Raw genomic sequence first — 23,405 nt, forward strand, 5'->3', positions numbered from 1 at the left:
TTTTAAAAAACCTTTAACCATGGATCAGATAGAAGAAAGCAAAGCAAACTATGACTAATCAGTTTATCTTGGCCAAGTACTTGGTGGCATACAAATAAATTCTAGAATCTCAAATGGAGTTGTACAAAATTGCCTGAATACTTACTTATTCGACTTCTTATATTTTCCCTTGGCAATATGACTTTGTTATATTAGGGGTACTTCAGATCTTTACCTGCGTGAGTGTGACCACATGAATGATGACTAGACTAATGGGTCTTATAAATCAGCCATTTATTTACTATTTAATGAATGCCAACTATATGCCTAATGTAAAACTCTGAACAGGACAGTTACACTCTCTTCCCTCACAGGCCCTATTCTTTGATGGGAAAAAATGTTTTAAAATCCTTTAACATGTATATGACATGTGAATTAACCATTTCATTTCTAGGCATTTATAATAACAAAATAATTGGACAGGTACATAGATATGAATACTCAAAGACTTTTATCCTTGTTTACAAACAACAACAAAAATTGAAACAACCCAAATGCCCAGCAAAAGAAGATTAATAAAACCATCAATATGTTAAATCCATGCAGTGAAATCTATACTAATAAAAGGGTAATAAGCTAATTAGACCAGACATCCTCAGAACGTCCTTCCTGACAAAGCCGGGCCTGAGCGAAGCCCCCCCCCCCCCCCCCCCCCCCCCCCCCCCCCCCCCCGTCCTGTGTGCCTGCATCTGCGGCCAGCCTGGGAGAAGCAGCCAGTGGTTCTGGGTACCTGTGGCTGGCCGGAGCTGAGCCGCTGGGGGTCCGGGTGCCTGTGGCCGGCCCAGGTGAGCTGGCTCGGGTCCTGGATGCCTGCTGTTGGCCAGAGGGAGGGAAGCCGGGTCCTGGGTGCGGGGGCCAAGACAAAGGCGGTTAGGGGCTATTAGGCTAGCAGGGAAGCAGTTAGGGGCGATCACACTGGCAGGCAGAGGGGTTAGGGGTGATCAGGCAGGCAGGCAGGTGAGCGGTTAGGAGCCAGTGTCCCACATTGGAGAGGATGCAGGCCGGGTTGAGGCCCTCTCCCATGCATGAATTTCATGCACCAGGCCTCTAGTGTTATATAATGGGCCAAAATAACAATGTGCATCTTTTCACATTAACAAGGAAAGATATTTCATGATAAAAAGTGTAAAAATAAGTTAAAAAGTTATGTACACATAAACATAGAAAAGATATGGCATATATTTCACATTCTAATCACAACAAATAGTTGGCAGTATAAAGTAGTAATAAGAAGCTTAATTCTTGAAGTCCTACACACTGCCTGAATTCATATACTGGCTCCACCCATTTCTAGCTGAGATAATATGAACTGCATGCTACTTAGCCGATAAATGTCTTAAGTTTGTTCACTTTTAAAATGGGTATAATTATAGTAAATACCCAAAGGCTTTTTATGAGGATTAAATATGATAAGACACATAAAGTGCTTAGTATAGTGTCTGGTCAGTAGGAAGCACTTAAGTGTTTGCAATTATTACTAAAACTAGAGGCCCAATGCATGGATTTTGTGCAAGGAGCTCTGCCCTTGCAGCCTCAGTGGCTTGCCTCGGCCCTCGCAGCCCCGGCTTCATCTGGAAGGATGTCCGGAAGCTTGTTCGGCTGTCTGGTCTAATTAGCATGTTATGCTTTTGTTATTATAGATATTAGAGTGGTAAATTAAGGATAATTTTAATTTTCTTCCTTTTGCTCATTTACATTTTCTAATGTTTCTTGCATAATATCTGTTTTTAAATTTTTCTGACTTGGTTGAAGCTCTCCAAGTCATGACAGAAAAACACATTACTTAAAATTTTTTTGTAAAATAGAGAAGAAATCGATATGATACATGCTCATTTTTCTGATTTTTATTAAACTTTTTTGTTCAGAACTAAATGTTACTATTTGTTATTCATGCTCAGAGCCATCAAAATTTGGTATTACTTTGTATTCACTCAATAATAAATATTTAGAGATGGTCTACAATGTGCCCTTGACTGTAGGGCACTGAGGGTACAATAGCTGCTGTCTGTGTTGATAGGGGACAAGTAGTTTTCTTTCCGAGATTAAAGATTCCTCTTGAAAGTTTGCATTTCTAAACAGGGACTATTAAATAACTCAGAACTCTACCTTTATGTTTTAAAAACAGAATGTTGGACTCACACACCTTCCCCATCATCAAACTTGGCTTGTCCTCAGCACTCAGGGCCCGCTCTTCCGCGTGGCTTCCGAAAGACAGTGGTGAGTCTCATTGGATAAGTGTCGGTAGCAGTGATTTTCATTATTTTGCATTCATTTAAAATGCAAAGTGAACAGTCATTTCATTTCTATTTCTTTTCAAATATTGTGTCAAAAAGAGATTTCAGAAATAGCTACTAATAATTTATTAGCTCCTTTTTCCAACTTCAGAAATTGGACTTTTTGATGAGTATGAATTTTGAAACTGTTAGGAAATTATAAGGACACATTTTTATAAATTTTAAAGTTTCCCAATAGTTAAGTTATGTATTTTTAAACTACATAATTCTTTAAAAGAAAATATAGATGATTCTTTAAAATTCCTTAAATGTGATTGAGAATACTCTTTGGAACTTGGTGAGCTACTTGAAGACCTAGGGGCTATTGATGCAAAGAAACTGTTTTGTACTTTTCCTTCTTTTAAACTTATGACTCATGTACTTAAGCTACAGGCTGTCATTAAGAAAAAACTCTTCATGTAGAGTGGGACTTTGATTAAATTTGGAAGAAATGTTTGAAAAATTTCCAAATAAGTTCCTCCTTGGGTTATCAAGTCACTTTTGTATAAAATTTTCTCACTCCACTACAAATTTACCAGCCTTTATTTGTTTGGATTATTATAGAAGGAATTCCAGCATCAAGTGGAGGCTCATGAAACACATTTTCATTAATCTAGCCAATTTTCCCCAATTTATTAATAGATTTGTTAATATAATATTAGAATCTTAAACAGATACAACAGATTAATATTTTCTACTAGAGGCTTGGTGCACAGATCCGTCCATCGGTGGGGTCCCTTGGCCTCGTTGGTGATTGGGGCCAATCGGGGCCATGGGAAATTGTCCTGGGGGAGGGGCCACGGCAGGTTGCCCGGCCCTGATCAGGGCCATCGGGGCCAGCCGGCCAGGGGAAGGGACCATGGGAGGTTGGCTGTGGGAGCGCACTGACCACCAGGGGGCAGCTCCTGCATTGAGTGTCTACCCCCTGGTGGTCAGTGCGCATCATAGCGACCGGTCGACTGGTCGACCAGTTGTTTGTTGTTCAGTTCGGTCATTCGGTTGTTCAGTCATTTGGTTGCTTAGGCTTTTATATATATACTAGTCTAGAGGCCCGGTGCATGACATTCATGCACTGGGAGCAGGGGGGTCCCTCAGCCCAGCCTTTGCCCTCGGGGGATGTCCAATTGCCAGCTTAGGCCTGCTCCCCGGTTGTTCCGCCGTTTGATCGATTTGCTTATTATCCTTTACTAGAGGCCTGGTGCATGAATTTGTGCACCAGTGGGGTCTCTCGGCCTGTGGGATCGAGATGAAACCAACTCTCCGACATCCCCAAGGGGTCCTGGATGCGAGAGGGCCCAGGCCAGGCCAAGGGACTTCACAGGTGCACGATTGGGGCTGGGGAAAGATGCAGGAGGTTGGCCAGCCAGGGAGGGACTGTGGGAGGGCTCCAGGGTGTGTCCGGCCTGTTTAACTCAGTCCCCAATCAGCCGGACCCCAGCAGCAAGCTAACCTACCAGTTGGAGCATCTGTCCCCTGGTGGTCAGTGCACGTTATAGCGAGCGGTTGAGTGGCCTTAGCATATCATTAGCATATTACACTTTGATTGGTTGAATAGCTGACTGGTTGACTGGACACAGCATATTAGGCTTTTATTATATAGGATTATATAGGATAGATATTATATTGCTCCATAGCTTAAATTATTTTAAGGCTTGATCAGATAATTTGAGGCCCTGAGGTAATAGAATAATGTATGGGTCTCAATTGAGTCTAGAATTGAATGCATATGTGAAGGAGTAAATTCTGTAAAAAATTCCTCATAAAGCATAGGTCTAATGGATGAATTTGTTTTAATAGGTAATAACTTTGAAATCTGACAACCCTGAAAGCTGGGACTTACAGCCCTTAACTACTTCATAAGTGAAAGTCCTACTAATTCTATGACATTTATAATTTATCCAGGATCATCCTAAGGGTTGATGGGAGCCTCTGTTTTCAAAAACCGTCCATCTCAGATAAATCGCAGGTGTCTTTCCTTTGTGGAGGAATTTCTTAGCTTATTGAGGTGTTCAGGAATTCTCATGGTTTTAATCAGAATGTAGAAATTGATTTAAGCCTTATTTTTCCATATACTCAGAGCTTACTCTGCAGGGGCTTGACCACTGTTTGCTTAATGCTAAAGAAAAGATAAAGGCCTTTCTAAAATATGTGTTGAGAATGAATCCCAGTTAAATTATGAGTGGAAGGCTGGAAGAATGGGCAGTCACATACAATATATGTTTTGAGATTTGCTAACAATTCTATCTGTGCAAAAATTTTCTGATGAAATATTTACTAATAGAACCATAACTTCATGTAAACTGAAGACTCCTACTTATCACAGTGATAAGTAACTGGCTCATATTAGGCATTAATAAACATTTGTTTAATGAATGAATGAATGAGTGAAGGTAAATTAAAAGGAAAATCCACTTAAGTGGAATATATTTCTTCATGTATCTCTGTGTCTGTTTCTGCATATTAGGCTAAAACATGATAACTGCTAAAAGAAAAAAAAATGGGGAAAGTAAAATACAATAATCCTATAGAATAAAGAGGTAGTATGCAAATTGACCTCACACCCTCACAAGATGGCTGCTTACAACCAGGTCAGCAGAGGGGTAAGTGAGGGATGACCAAATGACTGAACAAGCAGGCTGCATGGGGCGACCAGGGATTGGGCCTAAACCGGCAGTAAGACATCCCCCAAGGGGTTCCAGATTAGAGAGGGTGCAGGCTGGGCTGAGGGGACTCTCCCTCCCCACCCCCCCCATGCACGAATTTTGTACACCAGGTCTCTAGTAACAGTAATAAATATTAACATACTAAACAATAGGACCAGTCACTAACTTTTAGTTCTTGTTTACTAATTTTATGTAGACTGCAGAGATACCATTAAAATATGAAAAATATTATGCAGCTTAGTTTATGTGCTTTAAAATCAAATTGTTGGGCAGATTATTAGTTTTATGATATGTCTCTTAGTACTCATATAACTTCCTGGGGAGTTGGAAGGTTGAACATGCTGAAAGTGTAAAAAAATTGCAATAAAAATCTTTATTTCCATATGCTATAGGGTAGCTATTCTTTTTTTCCCTTAAAATGAAATGTATTTTTAATCAAATAAGAGTGGGAATTTCATCACTGCTTTGTGGTATGTGAGGTTTTTGTTTTATTTTGTCTTGTTTTCAGCCAAACCACTTCTTTTATAATTGGAACATATTTTTAAAATAAGGGCAGAAATATCTGAAGGCTTGTGACCACCAATTTATTTATGTAGGTTATTAGTAAAATGTGAAATATGTGGATTTGCTTTTTAAATAACCTTAGTGTGGTCCTGGCTTTGTGTCTTGGGTGAAAAATAAGGAGTAATTTTTATGTGTTTATTAATTTTTTAGTTCATTTTAAGGCTATTGTCTAAAAATTTGCACAACAAGGCTTTTTCTTCACATTATTATTGGAACTCTGTTTAGTAAGTTACAGCTTCACTGAATGTCTGAGACAGTCACTGAGGCATACTTAGTAATAGGATGTAGCTGAAATTTTGAGGGAATGTAGACCTGGTGGTTTCCTCTGGGATGTCTGGTAATTTACTGGCTCTTAAATAAAAATTGCCCAATTCTTTTTTAGAATAAATAATTCTTACTAAATGAAAAAGGAAAGGAAATTAGAACGTAGGGATTAAGGCAAAGTCATTATTTCTGTCCATTTGACTTATATGTCATCCTATATAATAAAAGCCTAATATGCTAAATGTTTGGTTGTCTGGCCGACTGTTCAACCAATAAAAGCGTAATATGGTAATGATATGCTAAGGATGCTCAATTGCTTGCGAGGACGTGCACTGACCACCAGGGGGCAGACATTTGACTGGTCAACCAGTCGCTATGAGGTGCACTGACCAACAGGGGGCAGACAGTCGACCAGTTGCTATGATGTGCACTGACCACCAGGGGGCAGACGTTCTAATTGGTAGGATAGCTTGCTGCTGGGATCCGGCCAATCAGGACTAAGTGAGACGGGCCGGATATGCCCTGGAGCCCTCCTGTGCCCCCCCACTGCCTGGCCAATCTCCCACATCCCTCCCCGGCCCCGATCATGCACTGGTGGGGTCTTGTGGCCTGGCCTGCACCTTCTCACAATCCAGGACTACTCGGGGGATGTGGGAGAACTGGTTTCGGCCCGATCCCACTCAATGCAGGAGCTGTCCCCTGGTGGACAGTACGCCCCCATAGAGAGAGTGCTGCTCAGCCAGAAGTTGGGCTCATAGCTGGCGAGCACAGCGGCGGTGGTGGGAGCCTCTCCACCTCCGTGGCAGGGCTAAGGATGTCCGACTGCCAGCTTAGGCCTGCTCCCCACCTGTAGAACTTGTTCCTAAGATGTCAGTGAGACATCCCCCAAGCGCTCCCAGACTGTGAGAGGGTGCAGGCTGGGCTGAGGGATGCCCCCTGAGTGTACAAACTCCGTGCACCAGGCCTCTAGTTATATATAATACTAGGGGCCCAGTGCATGAATTCGTGCACCTTGAAAGGAACTGTGGGCCGCAAGGCTGCAGTGGACACAGGAGAGAGTCTTGGCCCATCCTCAGCGCCCCTGCCCAGCCCCTCCTGCCGCAGCCCCCAGTTCCCTGTCTACCAGCAGCCCCACTCCTGTCGCCACTGCTCCCATGCACTGATGGCACCGGCCCTGCTTGTACCCGCTGACAGCGTGGAGCGATTGGGGCCAGTGCCAGCAGCAGGTGCGAGCAGGGCCAGCGTGGGCAGTGGGTGCAAGTGGCAGCTCCCGGCCCGATCGCCCCTCAGGAGCAGGGGAAGGTGGAAAAGCCCTCAGGGGCGATCGGGGCTGGCAGCCGCCACTCACACCCGCTTTTGGCGCCGAGCGATCAGGACTGGCGCTGGGCGTCAGCAGCGGGTGAGAGCGGCAGCTCTGGCATGGGCAGCAGATGCAAGCACCACGTGGGAACGCGGCACACAGGAACAAAGGATTTTCAGAAACCACCAGGGGCATGCCCCGATGACAGCGCCCTGCCTTGGTCTGGTGCCCCTGCTCACTTGCTCCACCATCCTGCCTCGGCTGACACCCACCATGCTCCGAGCTCTGCCACCTGCTGCCGATGTCCGCCATGTTCTGCGTGCACCCCCTGGTGGTCAGCACATGTCATAGCGACCAGTTGTTTGGTTGTTCAGTTGTTCTGCCATTCGGTCTATTTGCATATTAAGGTTTTATATATATATAAACGACATTATATATCATTATATGTAATCTATACATTATATGTAAATGTATATATCTTACACTGCTTAAAGCCTTGCCTTTTAAAGCAATATAACATAGTGATTAAGAGTGAATGCACTGGAATTATTCTAGTTACTCCATTGAGGTTAGAGTTTTTGCCAGTTTCCATATAATGTATACAAGTTAATTAATCACCCATTAATTTATTAGTTCAATAGGGAATAATAACAATACAAACCTCAAAGTTTTTAGATAATACTCATAAAGTATGTAACATATATCCTGGTGTTGAATAAAATTGAGTTATGATTATTAGCTGTAATTCCCTAGATATAAACTATAAAGCATAGTAACTTAAAAAACCTGGTGTTGGTGATCTAGTTTTGAACCTACCCTAAAGGGAACATTACCAGTAGCACAAGACACACGTCATTACAACACTGACTTACATTATCACAGCTTAAACTCAGGAAGTGAGGTTTATTGTTATTGTATAAACACAATCACTGTGGCTTTCCCAGGATTCAGCTGTTTTTGCCATTGTTATGGTAAGCATTGTGTTCCAGACCTTGAATCTGCCTGTTTACCCTCCTATTTCAATAAACTTGGTAGCTCACTCTTTAACTTGTATTACTCAAGTGCCCCTTCTACCAGTAATTTGAAAACTTTCTCCCCATCTTTATGGTTCTAAAGTAGGGGTGGGGAATGTCTGGCCCATGGGCCATATAAGACCCAAGAAATCATTTGGCCTGGCCCTGCCAAGGCATTAAGGGTGAGTTAATTAAATGTTTGTCCAAATATAGCAGGCTAATTTTTAAGTTGGTCTTTTTGTATGGCCTGCTAATGATATTGTAAATATCCAAATGGCCCTTGGCAGAAAGAAGGTTGCCCATTTCTGTTCTAAGGAAATAGGTGCATGGCATAAATGCTTTAACAGACTTTTTCTAAAGTAAGCTCTGAGTGAAGGCAGATGTGTCAAAGAAGTCCACATTGCTCTACATAAGGACGAACTCTCCTTGTGTCCTGGTGCAGGTCCCTTTAATTTTTTGGACTTTACTTTCATCATCTGTAAACCTCAAGAAAAGAATGAAACTGCCCTCAACAAAAGGGATGTAAAGGTTAGAAAATTTTATTTTTCCTGTATGGCTTCTTCTCAGATATTAAAAACTCTCTTACATAATTAAGGATCAGAGAGAAGAAGATAAGTCCATGGACTTTGGTCTCGGCAAGATTTTTTACCTGTTCTTACTTTTCAAGTTCACAGCCTTGAGACCCTTGGGATGAATCTCTTTAAGTATGTCCTTTAATTCTGTCACACGTCAATCTCCACAAGACACCTGGGATGTCAGGTCACCTCTTATCATCAAAACCCCACTCTTGATATAATTCTGTATGTCTTTTTTCCTGACCTCATCCTATACCCTTCCCATTCCTGACCCCCATGACTGTTCTCCCTGAACTCATAACCAGGAACTAGCAAAAATTCAAAGTCTTTACTCTCTTCTAAGTGTTCCCTTCATCCTTATGGTCTAACAGAGATCTGGGCTCTGCTCCCAACTATGAGGATATTTCTTCCTTTGCTGCTCTCCAGAGTGGTGATAGTCTTCTCTCCTATGCCTCACAGCTTTGGCATTGGAGATGAGGGTGGGTGTTACCTCTTTATTCCTCATACCATTTTCAGACCATTCTCCCTTCCTTTTCCTTAAAACTCCTGGCTTTGAATCTCATGTCATCAAATGATATCCTTCATTACCTCTCCTTCTTACAGTCATCTATTGATTTGTATCTGTTCTCTTATATCTTAAAAATTTTAGTCCCCAGATCTTTTCAACTTTCTCTAGCACTAGTCTTGTAATAACTTTGTGATTTTGATATCCAAATAAATAAGCTCTCTTACTCATTGGCTTCTCAATTCCCTGGTCTCTTTTCCTTCCACCATACTATATTTATTCTCTGATAGTTGTGGCCCAGACACTTTTGAAATATTTTTTAAAGTTTCACTTTGTAGAGCACCACTATTCAACCAGTTCACCCCTAAACCAATAATTAAAAACAAAACAAAAACAACTCTCATTGGGAGTCTTGGGGCCCCTAATGTTCATAAGAGACATGGCAATCAATTTTTGAATTTCTTCTCTAGCTATACTCATTCCCTTAGTAATTGTATTCATTCACAGCTTTAAGTACCATTTATATTCTGATGACTTCAAATTTATATCTCCCGGTTGGTTATTCTCTTGAACTTCAGCTCACATTCAACTGCTTGATCAGCATTTCTGTATGGACTTTCAATAAGCACTTCAAAACTAATATGTCCAATTCAGGAACTTTTTACTTCTTGTTCTCTTTGTCTGTAAAGCTCTTTCCCTGAGATGTCACAGGCATCACTTCACTACTTCTAGGCTTTATCCAAATGCCTCCATATCAATGAGGACATCCCTGAACAGCCTGTCACAGTAGCAACCATACCTCCCAGCCCCATGTGCCTCACCTGCTTTATTTGGATCTCTAACATTTAAGGCATCAGGACATATTGTCTATTTTACTTTTCTGGTTTAGTCAGCCTCCTCCTGCTAGAATGTAATTTCCATGAATTCTAATAGTTTTGATTATTTTTGCCACCAGACCCTTTAGTCCCAGACTCATTCTTGGCACATAAGGAGTGCCAAGTGTTGGATGAATGAACATTCTGCTATTTTATTTTCTCAAAGAGTGGTATAAAAGTTTCATATTTATTTTTCTGTTCAATAAGAAAGGTTATTTAATTTGTTAGAATACATATTTTCATCCATGGAACTCAAATATACTGTTTTAATTTTGAGTGAAAACGACAGCTGAAAAAATACAGGGGTGTGTGTGTGTGTGTGTGTGTGTGTGTGTGTGTGTGTGTGTGTTTGTGTGTGTGTGTGTGTTTCTGAAAATATGGTGAACAACCATGTAAGGAAAGAATTCTGGGTTGCAGAACACCTAAAAAAGCTGGTTAAATATTAAAAGATAACTTTAAAAACTTGACTGAACTGGCAAGAAATCATAAAAATAATAAAACCAGAACATTTAAGAAAGTCTGATTCTAGAGGGGTTTAGTGCTCTTTTTAATGTTTTTTTTTTTTTTTTTTTTCGGCTCATATCTATTCCTGGTAGCCTAGAATTTTCCTAGGTAAGAAAAAAATAGTAAAACATTTTCATCATCTATCTATCTATCTATCTATCCACCTACCTATCAACTACCTACTAACCAAAGAAATCTATAGATTCAATGCAATTACTATGAAAATACCAATGATTATTTCACAGAACTAGAACAAATAATCCAAAAATTTATATGAAACCCCAAAGACTCCGAATGACCTTAGCAATCTTGAGAACAAAGCTGGAGGAATCACACTACCTGGTAACCAAAGTACACTACAAGGTTATAGTAATCCAAACAGCATGGTACTGGCATAAAAACAGACATATAGATCAATGGAACAGATTAGAGAGCCCAGAAATAAACCCCCATCTACATGGTCAATATTTGACAAAGAAGGCAAGAACATACAATGGGGTAAAGATAGTCTATTCAATACATGGTGTTGGGATAACTGCAACACACACACACACACCACCACCACCACCACCACCACCACCACCACCACCACCACCACCAAAAACACCACCCAGATACATGCATAAAAAGAAACTAGACAAGTTTCTTACACTATATAACAGAATAAACTCAAAATGGATTAAAGACTTAAATTTAAAACTCGAAACCAGAAAACTGAGAAGAAATCATAGGCAGTAAAATCTCAAACATTTCTCATAGCTGATATATCACTTCAGGCAAGGGAACAACAGGAAAAACAAACCAACGGAAGTACATCAAATTAAAACGTTTATGCACAGCAAAGGAAACCATCAACAAAATGAAAAGTCAACCCAGAGAATGGCAGAACATATTTTTTAATGATACTTCTGATAAAGGGTTAATATCTAAAATTTATAAAGAAGTCATATAACCCAACACAAAAAAAGCCAAACAATCAAATTAAAAAATGGGCGAAGGATCTGAATAGACACTCCTCCAAACAGTACATACAGGTGGCCAATAGATATATGAAAAGATGCTCAACATTAATAATCATTAGAGAAATGGAAATTAAAACTGTAGTGAGATATCACCTCACACCTGTCAGAATGGCTATCATCAATAAATCCATAAATGACAAATGTTGGCAAGGATGTGGAGAAAAGGGAACCCTCATGCACTGTTGGTGGGAATGCAGATTAGTGCAGCCACAATGGAAAAGAGTTTAAAGGTTTCTAAAAAATAAAAAATGGAATTGCCTTATGACTCAGCGCTTCCACATCTGGGTATGTATTTAAAGAAACCTGAACACTAATTTGAAAGAATATATGCAATATATGCACCTGTATGTTCATTGCAACTTTATTTACATTAGTCAAGCTATGAAAATAATCTGAGTGCCCATAATTAGACGATTGGATAAAAAAGTGGTTATATATATATATATATATATATATATATATATATATATATATATATGCAATGGAACATTACTTAGCTATAAAAAATAATGAAATCTTATCATTTGCAATAGCATGAATTGACCTAGAGAAGATACTATTCTAAGTGAAATAATTCAGTTAGAGAAAGACAAATACCATACGATTTCACTATAAATGAAATCTAAAGAACAATACAAGTAAACAGAACAGAATAGACTCATAGATACAAAGAACAGAATAATGGTTGCCAGAAGGGTGGGGAGTTGGGGGACTGGGTGAAAAAGGTGAAGGAATTGAGAAGTACAGATTGATAGTTACAAAATAGTCATGGAGATATAAAGTACTACATAGGAAATATGGTCAACAATCTATACTAATAAAGGGGTAATATGCTAATTAGAGCAGATGTCTTCCGGATGTCCTTCTGGACAAAGCTGCAGTGGCTGCAAGACCCGGGGCTCAGGCAGCCATGAGCCCCAGTGGCTGTGAGGGCCAAGGGCAGGCAGCCATGGCAGTGCTGGGAGGCCTGGGGCTCAGGCCACACAGCTGCAGGGGCGGCAGTGGCAGCAGCAGCGAAGGGATGATGGGGGCGGCACCTTCCCCTGATCAGCGGGTTGCCTCCCGCAGAGGGAGGCCAGACTGTGGCTTAGGCCTGCTCCCCGTGGAGAGCAGGCCTAAGTCGTCAGTAGGACATCCCCTGAGGGCTCCCGGACTGTGGAGGGGCAGGCTGGGCTGAGGGACCCCCCTCCAGTGCACAAATTTTCATGCACCAGGTCTCTAGTATTATAATAACTATGTATACTGCTTGTTGGATACTGGAAATATCAGGGGGAACACTTCATAAAGTGCATGATTATCTAACCACTATGCTGTACACCTGAAACTAATACAAAGTAATATGAAATGTCAATTATAATTGAAAAACATTTTAAATATTCTTAAAAATCTAGTGATTGTACAAATTAAAAATTTTTTTCATTTCAACTCTAATAGATTAAGTTCATTTCATTAATTGGACATAAATGTCCATTATTTTCTCCCATTGACAGAGAATTCTCCCCCATGTACCAATGTAGCAACTCTTCAGCTTCTTCACCTGCCTATACTATCAGGGGTTATTCAGTAAATTAGTCAGCTTGGGTTGCCAAAAACAACACCGTAGACACTGGTGGCTTAAACATCAAAAATATTTTCTCACAATCTGGAGGCTGTAAGTCTAAGATCAGGGTGTCAGCATGAATGGGTTCTGATGAGAGCTCTTTTCTTGGCTTGCACCTAGCCACCTTGTCACATGGATTTTCATCAGAGCATGGAGAGAGAGACAGAGATGGGGGGAGAGAGAGAGATCTGATCTTAGAAGTGCATTAATCCCATCATGAGGACCCCACCTTATGACCTCATCTAAACCTAATTATTGCCCAAAGGCCCCATCTCCAAATACCATCCCATGGGGGGATAAGGCTTTCATATACTATAAATTTGGGGGGACACAATTCAGTCCATACTACTCATTATCAGGGAAGAAAAAAAGGCATGTTCTTTGTTCCTCCTTCTGACACCATGTGAATACAGCTGAAGGAAGAAAGGGGAGAGAGGGATGGATGCTCAACTCATTTTGGAAGTGGAAAACAGATTTTAAAAATAATAAAATTCTAAATACATTTAGCTTAATGCAGGAATCCACTGTTTCACAACTGCTGGAGAAGCGGGGGGCGGGGGGGGCATGTTGCTTGCTTTGTGTACATTTAGATTGTCTCCATTTGCCCTTTTAATTTTATGGTCACCTATCCCCCCAAATTCTACAATGGAGAAACTAAATATCCAAAAGTTGGCAACTAGCTCAAGTCTTACAATGATCAGGCTTCTCATTCTGAGTTTTTGTTCTATTTTTATTGTACTACTTTATCTTTATATTGTCTTATATGTATCTGTAAATATTTTCCTTCTTAACTATAAAATTGAGGTATTTTAAGGCTATATTTCAAGATAAAATACAATGATTCAATAAAAGATGAGCTTATAGAATGAGTTTGTTTTGTTGTTTTTTTGTGTGTACATAAATACATACAATGTACCAAAAAATGAACTAAAGAGTAGTGTAAATTTGTTTTTGAGAGTTTGGGTCCATCTGATTCTCTACCATCTAAATTTGGTGATATTTTTTAGACTTACATTTTCAATTAATCTTACAAGCTTATTGATAATCTAATTACATCCTGTAACAATTTTAGAGTGTTAGCCTTTATACTGAATTATAATTTAGTTTATATTGCTTTTGCAGTATTTAACAATATAATAGAAAAGATAGATTTCTTGTAAAGCTCCCCACTGCTTATGTTAATAGACATTTCATAAAAACACAAGTATTTTATTGTCTGAAAACACATCCTGCCTCATCTTTAGAAAAATGTGAAAACTATATTTAATGTAACAAATTCTAAACAATCAAAATTTATCATGCTGAGAGAAATGATTGCTATATTAAAAGTGTTCAGCAAATCTCTAAGAGATAGTTGTAAGATGTAAAAAAGCTGTTTTCAATCTATTACAAGAATACCTGCATCTTGAATCCAGGCAGTTCTCTGTTCATTATGCACTCTATCAGGAAAAGGAAAACCAATAGGGTTTAGCTAATTTTAGTTAAGCTGATTCCTAAAATTTCAGGACAGATTGAATTTAGTCAGTAAATATTAATGGTGGCAGGAAGATACATTCCATACTGGTTTATAGGTATTTCTTTTTCAAAATAATTCTGGAATATACATTTTTAAATTACAGGTAGGTAATTCATTTATATGTCCTGAAGCAAGATGGTGAGGACACTAGTGATATACAACAGAAATAAAATGTGAGACACATTTATAAATTAATATTTTCTAATAGCCACATTAAATAAGTAAAGAAAAACAGAAGAAATACATTTTAATCGCATTTTTATTTAACTTATTATATATACCATTTGTTATTTCATATGTAATTAATATGAAAAATTACTAGTAGCATTTTATATCTGTTTTCTTATAAATCTTTGAAAATCTAGTGTGTTATGTAACTTGCAGCACGTCTCCATTCATACTAGCCACATTTCTAGTACTCCTAGCCATGTGTTACTATACTGATAACACAGCCTTGGATTTTGGGCTTCCTGGGACCTTGGTCACTCATTTCTGTGATAATGCTTGCTACATAGTAAATGGACAATAAATGTTTAAAGAAAAGAAGGAAAAAATGGTAGCAAAGAAAGGTCATAAAAGTAGTTTGTAGTCAGATAGTACTATAATCCACTTTTTAGCTGTTATGACCTTGGTTAGGATATTTATCCTTCCTAACCTCAGTGACCTTTTATAGGAATGTGATATTTGTATCTGCTTTTCAGAAATACTGTGAGAGAATTAAATCAGGGCAACATAGCACCTACTTGTGTGTTGTTGTTTTTTAAACCCATTTTCTTTCTGAAATCTGAATGAAGTCATATGTTAGACAACTTAATCTATTTGTATCTACTTTTATTAGATCTAAAAAAAATGTACCAAACACGGTACTTGTTCCTCCCAATTACAAGTGAATGGATAGGGAGGAACTATTATCAGATAGTAGGAGGTTCAAGATTTAGCCAAGGATGATTATGTCAAATTGCTTAGCAGGAAGTGGAATTAATTGCCCATGATCTTAATTACACATACTTAATTTATAAAACAGCCTTTAAACACACAAATCTGCATTCATATATATGAACAGTTTGGTAAATAAGTTTCGTCTGATGGCCAATTTAAAATAGGAATGGCACAATCACTTCAGATCTTCTCACGTCCCTTCTGCTCAGGTACTTGCAGAGGAAATAGAAGCATGATTTGTTTGTTCTCTTCTGTACTTACACCTCACTTACACAATATTATATGCATGCTAAAAGGTGTAGAAAACATATAGTATGGTGTGGGAGCTGGCTTCATGGGTGTGCGACCCTGTGGTCACACAGGACTCCACTTTCAGTAGGGACTCAGCACTTGTGATTTAAAAAAAAAAATGTTTTTATTGATAGCAGAGAGAAAGGGAGAGGGAGAGGGAGAGAGAATCATTGATTGGCTGCCTCCTGCACACCCCTTACTGGGGATCGAGCCCACAACCTGGGCATGTTCCCTGACGTGGAATTGAACCATAACCTCCTGGTTTATAGGTCGACGTTAAACCACTGAGCCACGCTGGCCAGGCAGCACTTGTGATTTTAATGCTGTGTGGTCATCATGTTGAAATTATTAAAAAATTTGCCTTTAAATTTGTGGTTTGTAAATGAGTCTGATAGGATAATTAACATGCACTGTAAGCTTGGAGCCTTGGGTTCCTAATTGGTCTTACCTCCTGTCCCTTTCCCCTCCTCCCCCACCTTCAGGTACAGGGGTCTTGACCACCCACAGCCACCCAGCCAATGACTGTAGCTGACCTCTGCCCCATGCACCCACCTGGGTGCAGGAGCAAGGAGTCTGGTGAGTGCATGAGGCCCATACACCTAGGCGGGTTTGCACTTGTCCAGCCAGCACCTCCATGCTCAAGGAAGCTCAACACTAACTAGCAAATAAAAACACCATGACAGACAGAGAGACCACTGAATATATGAAAACCTGATATGATGTGATGAATAATTATAAAGTTAACCCTGTGTAAGCACTACCCAGTCATAAAATAGAATATTCTCAGCACCCAATCATCACCCCCACCCCAACCCCCACCTGGGCTCTTTCCAGTTAGAACACTCTTATTCACCCCTCAGAGGTGTCCACTAGATTTATTTGTGTGTTAATAATTTATTTGATTTCTCTCTCTACTTTTATCACCCAGAATGATGGTGAATTATTGGTTCCTATTCTTAAAAAATTACATAAATTAAATCATATGTATGTATATTTGTGTCTTACCTGTTTTGTTCAACATTGCTTATTGTTTGGTCTATGCTGCTACATGCTACATTAACATGTTTGTTTCCACTGCTGTGCAGCATACCCTTTTAGAAATATGTCATAAAGTTTTTATTCTTGATGGCAATTTGAGCTGTTTCACTTTAGGACTGTTATGAACAACACTCTGTGGGTGTGTATGTTGTTTGTCCTGGTGTGCATATGTAAGGATTTCTCTAGGATATATACCAATGAGAGAATTTTCTGGTTCATGGATTATGTATACCTTCAACTTTTCAATAATGCCAAACTATACTCAACTCGCACTTTCAGAGAATTAATGTTCCCATTGTTTTCATCCTTTCCAGTTCTTGGAATTGTTAAACGTATTATACATTTGTACCAATAAGTTGGGATTCACTGTTTTACTTTTTTTTTTTACATTTTAATTTGCATTTTTCTGACGATTAGTGAGATGGAGCACTTTTATAACATACTTCTTGGCCAGTTGGATTTCCTCTTTTTAAAAATCTTGTTCAAATACTCCCTCCCCCCCCCCCCCAATTTTCTTTTGAGTTGTCTTCTTTTTCTGATTGAATTATAAAAATTCTTTATAAAATTCTTTTCTAAACTGCATTTTGATCAATAGCATGTGTTGAAAATTTTTTTCCAGCTCTGTGGTTTGTGTTTATATACTTTTTTATAGTGTCTTTTGACAAGTAGAAATTGAATTTATCAATGTCTCCTTTAGGACTATTTTTTTTGGATATTGTTTGTAAAATATGAACTTCTTTGCTACCTAAAGGTCATTGAACTAATGTCCACAATTGTCTTCTAAATTATTATAGTTTTTAATAAACACTTCTTCAAAGAGGACATACAAATGGCCAATAGACATATGAAAAGATGCTCAATGTCATTAATTATCAGAGAAATGGAAATTAAAACCACAGTGAGATATCTCTTCACACCTGTCAGAATGGCTATCCTACCTAATAATAGACAAATATGCAAATTGACCGTACCTTTGCTATGCCCGCGATTGGCCAGGAGGCGCGGTGGGGGGCAGGACTCGGGGTGGCCAGGGTGGCCGATTGGGCCCGCGGGACACTAAGCTCGCGTCGCCAGCGGTGGCTCGAGCTCAGCGTCTGCGCCATAGCTGTGCTGCGGCACAGAAGGGGCCTCTGGGGCAGCGAGCTCACGTCCCACCGCGGACCATCAAAAGCGGGGGAGCTGGGTGCCTGTTCGCTCCGGCACCAGGCCTTTCAGAAGACTCCGCCGCGCTGGAGGCTTCTGAAAGGCCTGGTGCACCAGTGATCAAAAGCAAAATCGTGGGAGCTGGGTGCCTGTCCGCTCAGGCACCAGGCCTTTCAGAAGCCTCCGCCACGCCAGAGGCTTCTGAAAGGCCTGGTGCACCAGCGGACAGGCACCCAGCTCCCCCGTGATCGAAAGCGAAAGCGTGTAGGGGACCCTACACGTGCATGATTCAATCATGCACTGGGCCTCTAGTCCTATATAATAAAAGCCTAATATGCTAAGTGTCTGGTTGTCTGGTTGGCCGTTCAGCCAATCAAAGCGTAATAGGTTAATGACATGCTAAAGTTGCTCAACCGCTTGCTATGATGTGCACTGACCACCAGGGGGCAGACAGTCGACTGGTCAACCAGTTGCTCTGATATGCACTGATCACCAGGGGGCAGATACTCCGACTGGTAGTTTTGCTTGCTGCTGGGGTCTGGCTAATCCAGACTGAGCGAGACAGGCCAGACATGTCCTGGAGCCCTACCCAGCCCTGATTGTGCACCGATAGGGTCCCTTGGCCTGGCCTGCACCCTCTCACAATTCAGTACCCCTCAGGGGATGTCGGAGAGCCGATTTTGGCCCAATGGCGGAATGACTGGTCACTCTGATGCGCACTGACTACCAAGGGGCAGACACTCAACACAGGAGCTGCCCCTGGTGGTCAGTGCGCTCCCACAGGGGGAGCGCTGCTCAGCTAGAAGCTGGGCTCACAGCTGGTGAGTGCAGCGGTGGTGGCAGAGCCATTCCTGCTTCTGCAGCAGAGCCTAGGATGTCTGACTGCTTAGGCCTGAGGGCTCCTGGACTGCAAGAGGGGGCAGGCCAGGCAGACGGACCCCCCACTGAATGCACAAATTTTGTACATTGGGCCTCTAGTCATTAATAAGTCAACAAATAACAAGTGTTGGTAAGAATGTGGAGGAAAGGTATCCCTTCTGGTGCACTGTTGGTGGGAATGTAGATTAGTGCAGCCACTGTGGTATGGAGGTTCCTCAAAAAATTAAAAAAATGGAACTGTCTATGACCCAGCAATTCCACTTCTGGGTATACATATCTGAAAAATCCAAAACACTAATTCCAAAGAATATATGCCCCCCCTCCACTAGGTTCATTTAAACATTATTTACAATAATCAAGCTATGGAAGCAATTCAAAGTTGTATACCTTAACGTATACCTTTATACTTTAACTATATCCATTTTTAATTATATGATTTAGTAATTCCAAATGATACCTTTCCCCTTGATAAATAAAAGATGTTGGAATCAGCTATTTACATCAATTGTAAACTTTTTTTTCAGTCTCAAAATTTTTGTTAGTATGTTACTTATCGGCTAGAGGCCTGGCTCACGGAATTAGTTCACAGGTAGGGTCCCTAGGCCTGGCTGGCAATCAGGGCTGGCCGGGGCCTCCCTTCATTCTGCGCTGCTCCCAGGTGGTCAGCACAGGTCATAGCAAGCGATCGAATTCCCAGTCTTCCGGTCGAACTCCCGAGGGGACACTTTGCATATTAGCCTTTTATATATATATTGATTGTGTCATCCAGGCAAGGATAAAAATCTTATTCACACTCATTTTTATTGAGTATTTTGTAGACATTTCTCCACTGCCTTGTAGCTTGGGGCTTTGCTGCTTATCTTTATATTGTTCTTTTGCCTGGATGTTCAGAGGATTCTTTATGTTTGAATCCTAATACTATTTCTGAGATGTGTTTTGGTGAGCATCATACTGTGACAGATTCTTTCCTGATATAAAGCATGTCCTTCAGTTTGAAGATTCTAATCTTAATTTATTTTAGTAATTGCTTTTTAAACTATGTATTTAATATGTTTTTGTTCTGTTACTTGGTTTCTTTTCTTCCTTTGCCTATGTCCTGGATCTATCATTTTTTTTGCAATCCCTTTAAACTCTATTTTTATTGTGTTTCATGTGTCCACACCTGCCAATCCTGTTTGCAATAGCTCATAGTCTGTCTTCGTTTCTGTGAATGATTTTATTTTTTTATCCATCAGCTCAAGTAGTTATTTCTATTGTCTCACTATTATAACCTCTTATTGGGAGATTCTTTTAATAGAAGCAATTACCATTTTTCTTCCCCAAACCTTAGGCAATATGTTTAGTCAAAACATATACATTGTTTGTGGCAATAATTTTCATCTTTTCTTCTGGAAATATTTTTCTCGTGGTGTGCATCTGTCCATATTTTTTAAATCACCTTTTCTATTTTTTTGTGTGTGTCTGTAGAATTTTTGTACACTTTTTATGCTAGTTATTTAAAAAATTTAATTACTCACTTTGAATGAGGTGAGTTCTTCCTGGACAGGCTCTTGTAGGAGGTATAAGTATGGGCGTGGCCAGAGCAGTGGTCCAGGTTAATGGGGACACCTATAATGACACCGGTCTGTGTGTGCGCATGAGTTATTTTAGCCCTGGCTTCTCCCCAGCCATATCATCTCTACTCTGAAGGACAGCTCACATTCCTGACTCCCTCTCCATCAAGGAAGTTGAGTCCTGAAACTATGGCTGATCTGTGTGAGTTTTTCATTCAGCTTCACCTTGAGACCTTGTGAAGATGTGGTCCAGTGTGCTTCTGCTGTCAGAAAAAGCACCTTGGTTCCATTTTCCCAAAGGGGTTTTCTCCCCAGGCTGTGAGTGCTTATTTTAGAGAACTATTCTTTGCATTGTCTGAAATCTGCAACTGTGGGCATCTTTAACTTCCTCTTCTTCCTCTCCCATTTATCTCTCATTTATATATGGAAGCTTGAACCGTGTCCATTAAGGCCAGAGGTGAACTTGAGGAGGGGTGGTGAAGGATTAAAGAAGACAGAAAAGAGAATACAGTTGGGAGCAGGTGGATCACTGTGCCTGGATGATGAAACAGTGACACAGCCTGTAATCCAAAGCTTTATTTGATAATCAGATCACACAAAGCAAAACAAGGGCAAGATGTCTACAGTGTTCTTTTGAGTTTCAAATCTGCTTCTTTCCTGTTGTTGCCATTCTCTTAAACTCTATCAAGCTTTGTTCAGGCAGCACTTGCTGCACCCCCTGCAGCCCATATCCCTTAGTTACCTAGGACTGCAGGGTTGGACGATAAGGTCAAGCTTGCAACCATAGTATTTTGGCTATAATTGTGTTGGGAGGGCTTTGCCCTCCAAGCTGGGACTTGTATGCGGCATTGCCTCAAGTCAGTCCGAGACTTGATTCTGTCCAAACATTGTACCTGCTCTCCATAGAAGCTCTTTCTCATATAGTGTGTTTCAGAGTTGTGGCTGTGTCTTCATTCCACCTAAAAAATTTGCTTTTCAGATTTTTAATTTTTACTATTGGTTTCAGAATATTCCAAAAGAAGAAGGGGCAAAGACTATATTTTAATTCCAGAATTTACAAATGAGAAGGCATGATGACATTTTGAGGAACTAAAGCAAATGTCAAGAAGCAAGCTTCCCTGGAAGAATTACAATTCATACATTAATGTTTAACACAGTTATTATTACCTATCTATTATTTTATGTTAAACTTAAAGGATAGTCTTATAACTTCTCCAGAAGTTACTGCTTAGATATAAAATTAAAAATAACCTTTCAATAGGGTGTATTAGTTTTTTTTTATGGCTGCCATAGTATATTACCACAAACTCAGTGGTTTTTAATACAACAGAAATTTATTGTCTCACCATTCTGGAGGCTAGAAGTCTGAAACCAAAGTGTTGACAGAACCAGGCTCTCTTTGAAGTCTCTAAGGGGGGTCCATTGTTTTTCTGTTCCAGCTTCTGAGAGCTCCAGGCATTACTTGGTTTGTGGCAGGAGACATATACTGCATAGTGATTTAAACAGGGGAAGTTCAATATGGTTATTATGCCATTAGAAAAGAGATATGAGAGAATTCTACAGGGTATCCTAAGGCTGAGAGAGGGCATCCAGGAATGGAAACGTGGAAGGGGCCTCCTTGCTGCAGGCTGGGGTTCATACCTTTCTGGGGAAGGGGAAGCCCACTCAGGCAGAGGACTTCAGTATGTGCCTCGGCCAGAGCTGGTCCCCAGGAAGCACCTGGAATGCCTGGTGTCCACATTGGGAGAGGAGAGAGGAGCAGAGGGAGTTGGGGTGCCAATGCTAGCAAGCGGTCTGGAGTGTGAGGTCGCTATTGCAAGGGCTGTGAGAAAGGGGTCACCAGGTCAGGCTGTGAGTTTGCCAAGGGTTCCGCACCTTACGTATATATTTGATATACTAAAGAAGTGGCAAAAGAGGAATTTTAAAAAATACTTTATCCTCATAGAAATAGGCAAAATTGGACATATATCACCTCACTCTTGGGGTGTAGTGACTAAAAGGGACCGTTGGAGGGCCTTCTGATTGCTAGAAATGCTCTGGTTTAAATCTGATCATAGTTATTAAGCTGAATTCTTATGTTCAATTTCCTGCATGATCTATATTTCAGTAAAAAGTTAAAAATATGAATATACTAACTTGCACAAACAGTGTAGGGAAATATATCCAGGACCATGGAGTAGGAAAGGATTTCTTAAATAAGATACAAAATCACCAAATGAAAAAAAAACCATGATTGGCTAACCTATATCAAAATTAAGAACGTCCAGTCATCAAATGCACCATAAAGGGTAAAAATACAAATCACAGGGTGGGAGAAATAATTCCAATCCATATATCCAACAATTCTGTAAAACCTAGTATATTAAAAAATATTTTTTCAAATGAAGAATAACCTGACAGAAAACCAGACAAAAGACTGGAAAAGGAACTTCAAAATGAGGAAATCAAAATCCCTTATGAATTTACAAAAAGATGCTCAACCTCACTCATGACTAAGTATCCTATCTAATAATAGAGTAACATGTAAATTACCATCACTCCGCTACGCCCACGATTGGGTGGCAGGAGGCTGGGGGGCGGGACTCGGGGTGGCCTATCCGGCCATTGAGAGGCACGGATACGCTGCCACTGAGGGGGGCTACCCTGCCGTTGAGAGGCGCAGCTGGGTGTCCGTGGCAGGCCCCCTCAGCGGCCGCAGATCTGGCCGTTGAGAGGCACAGGGGGCGGGAGTCCCGCCCCCTGCGCCTCTCAACAGCAGGGTAGCCCCCCTCAGTGGCCGCGGACCATCAAAAGTGGGGGAGCTGGGTGCCTGTCTGCTCCGGCACCAGGCCTTTCAGAAGCCTCCGCCG

General features: G+C 40.6%; 1 protein-coding gene across 1 annotated transcript in view; it reads left to right on the plus strand.

Moving 5' to 3' along the window:
* Positions 1-23,405, plus strand: part of IQCM (IQ motif containing M) — a gene marked incomplete at both ends in the record, with an annotated part of 278,350 nt that overhangs the window by 61,660 nt on the left and 193,285 nt on the right. Inside the window, one exon of the mRNA XM_079770258.1 lies at positions 2,165-2,256. Within this exon, the coding sequence (XP_079626384.1) occupies positions 2,165-2,256 (92 nt within the window). The remainder of the gene's footprint in view (positions 1-2,164; positions 2,257-23,405) is intronic.

This window comes from Cnephaeus nilssonii (assembly GCF_951640355.1).
Source record: "Cnephaeus nilssonii genome assembly, chromosome: 5".
NCBI lineage: Eukaryota > Metazoa > Chordata > Mammalia > Chiroptera > Vespertilionidae > Cnephaeus > Cnephaeus nilssonii.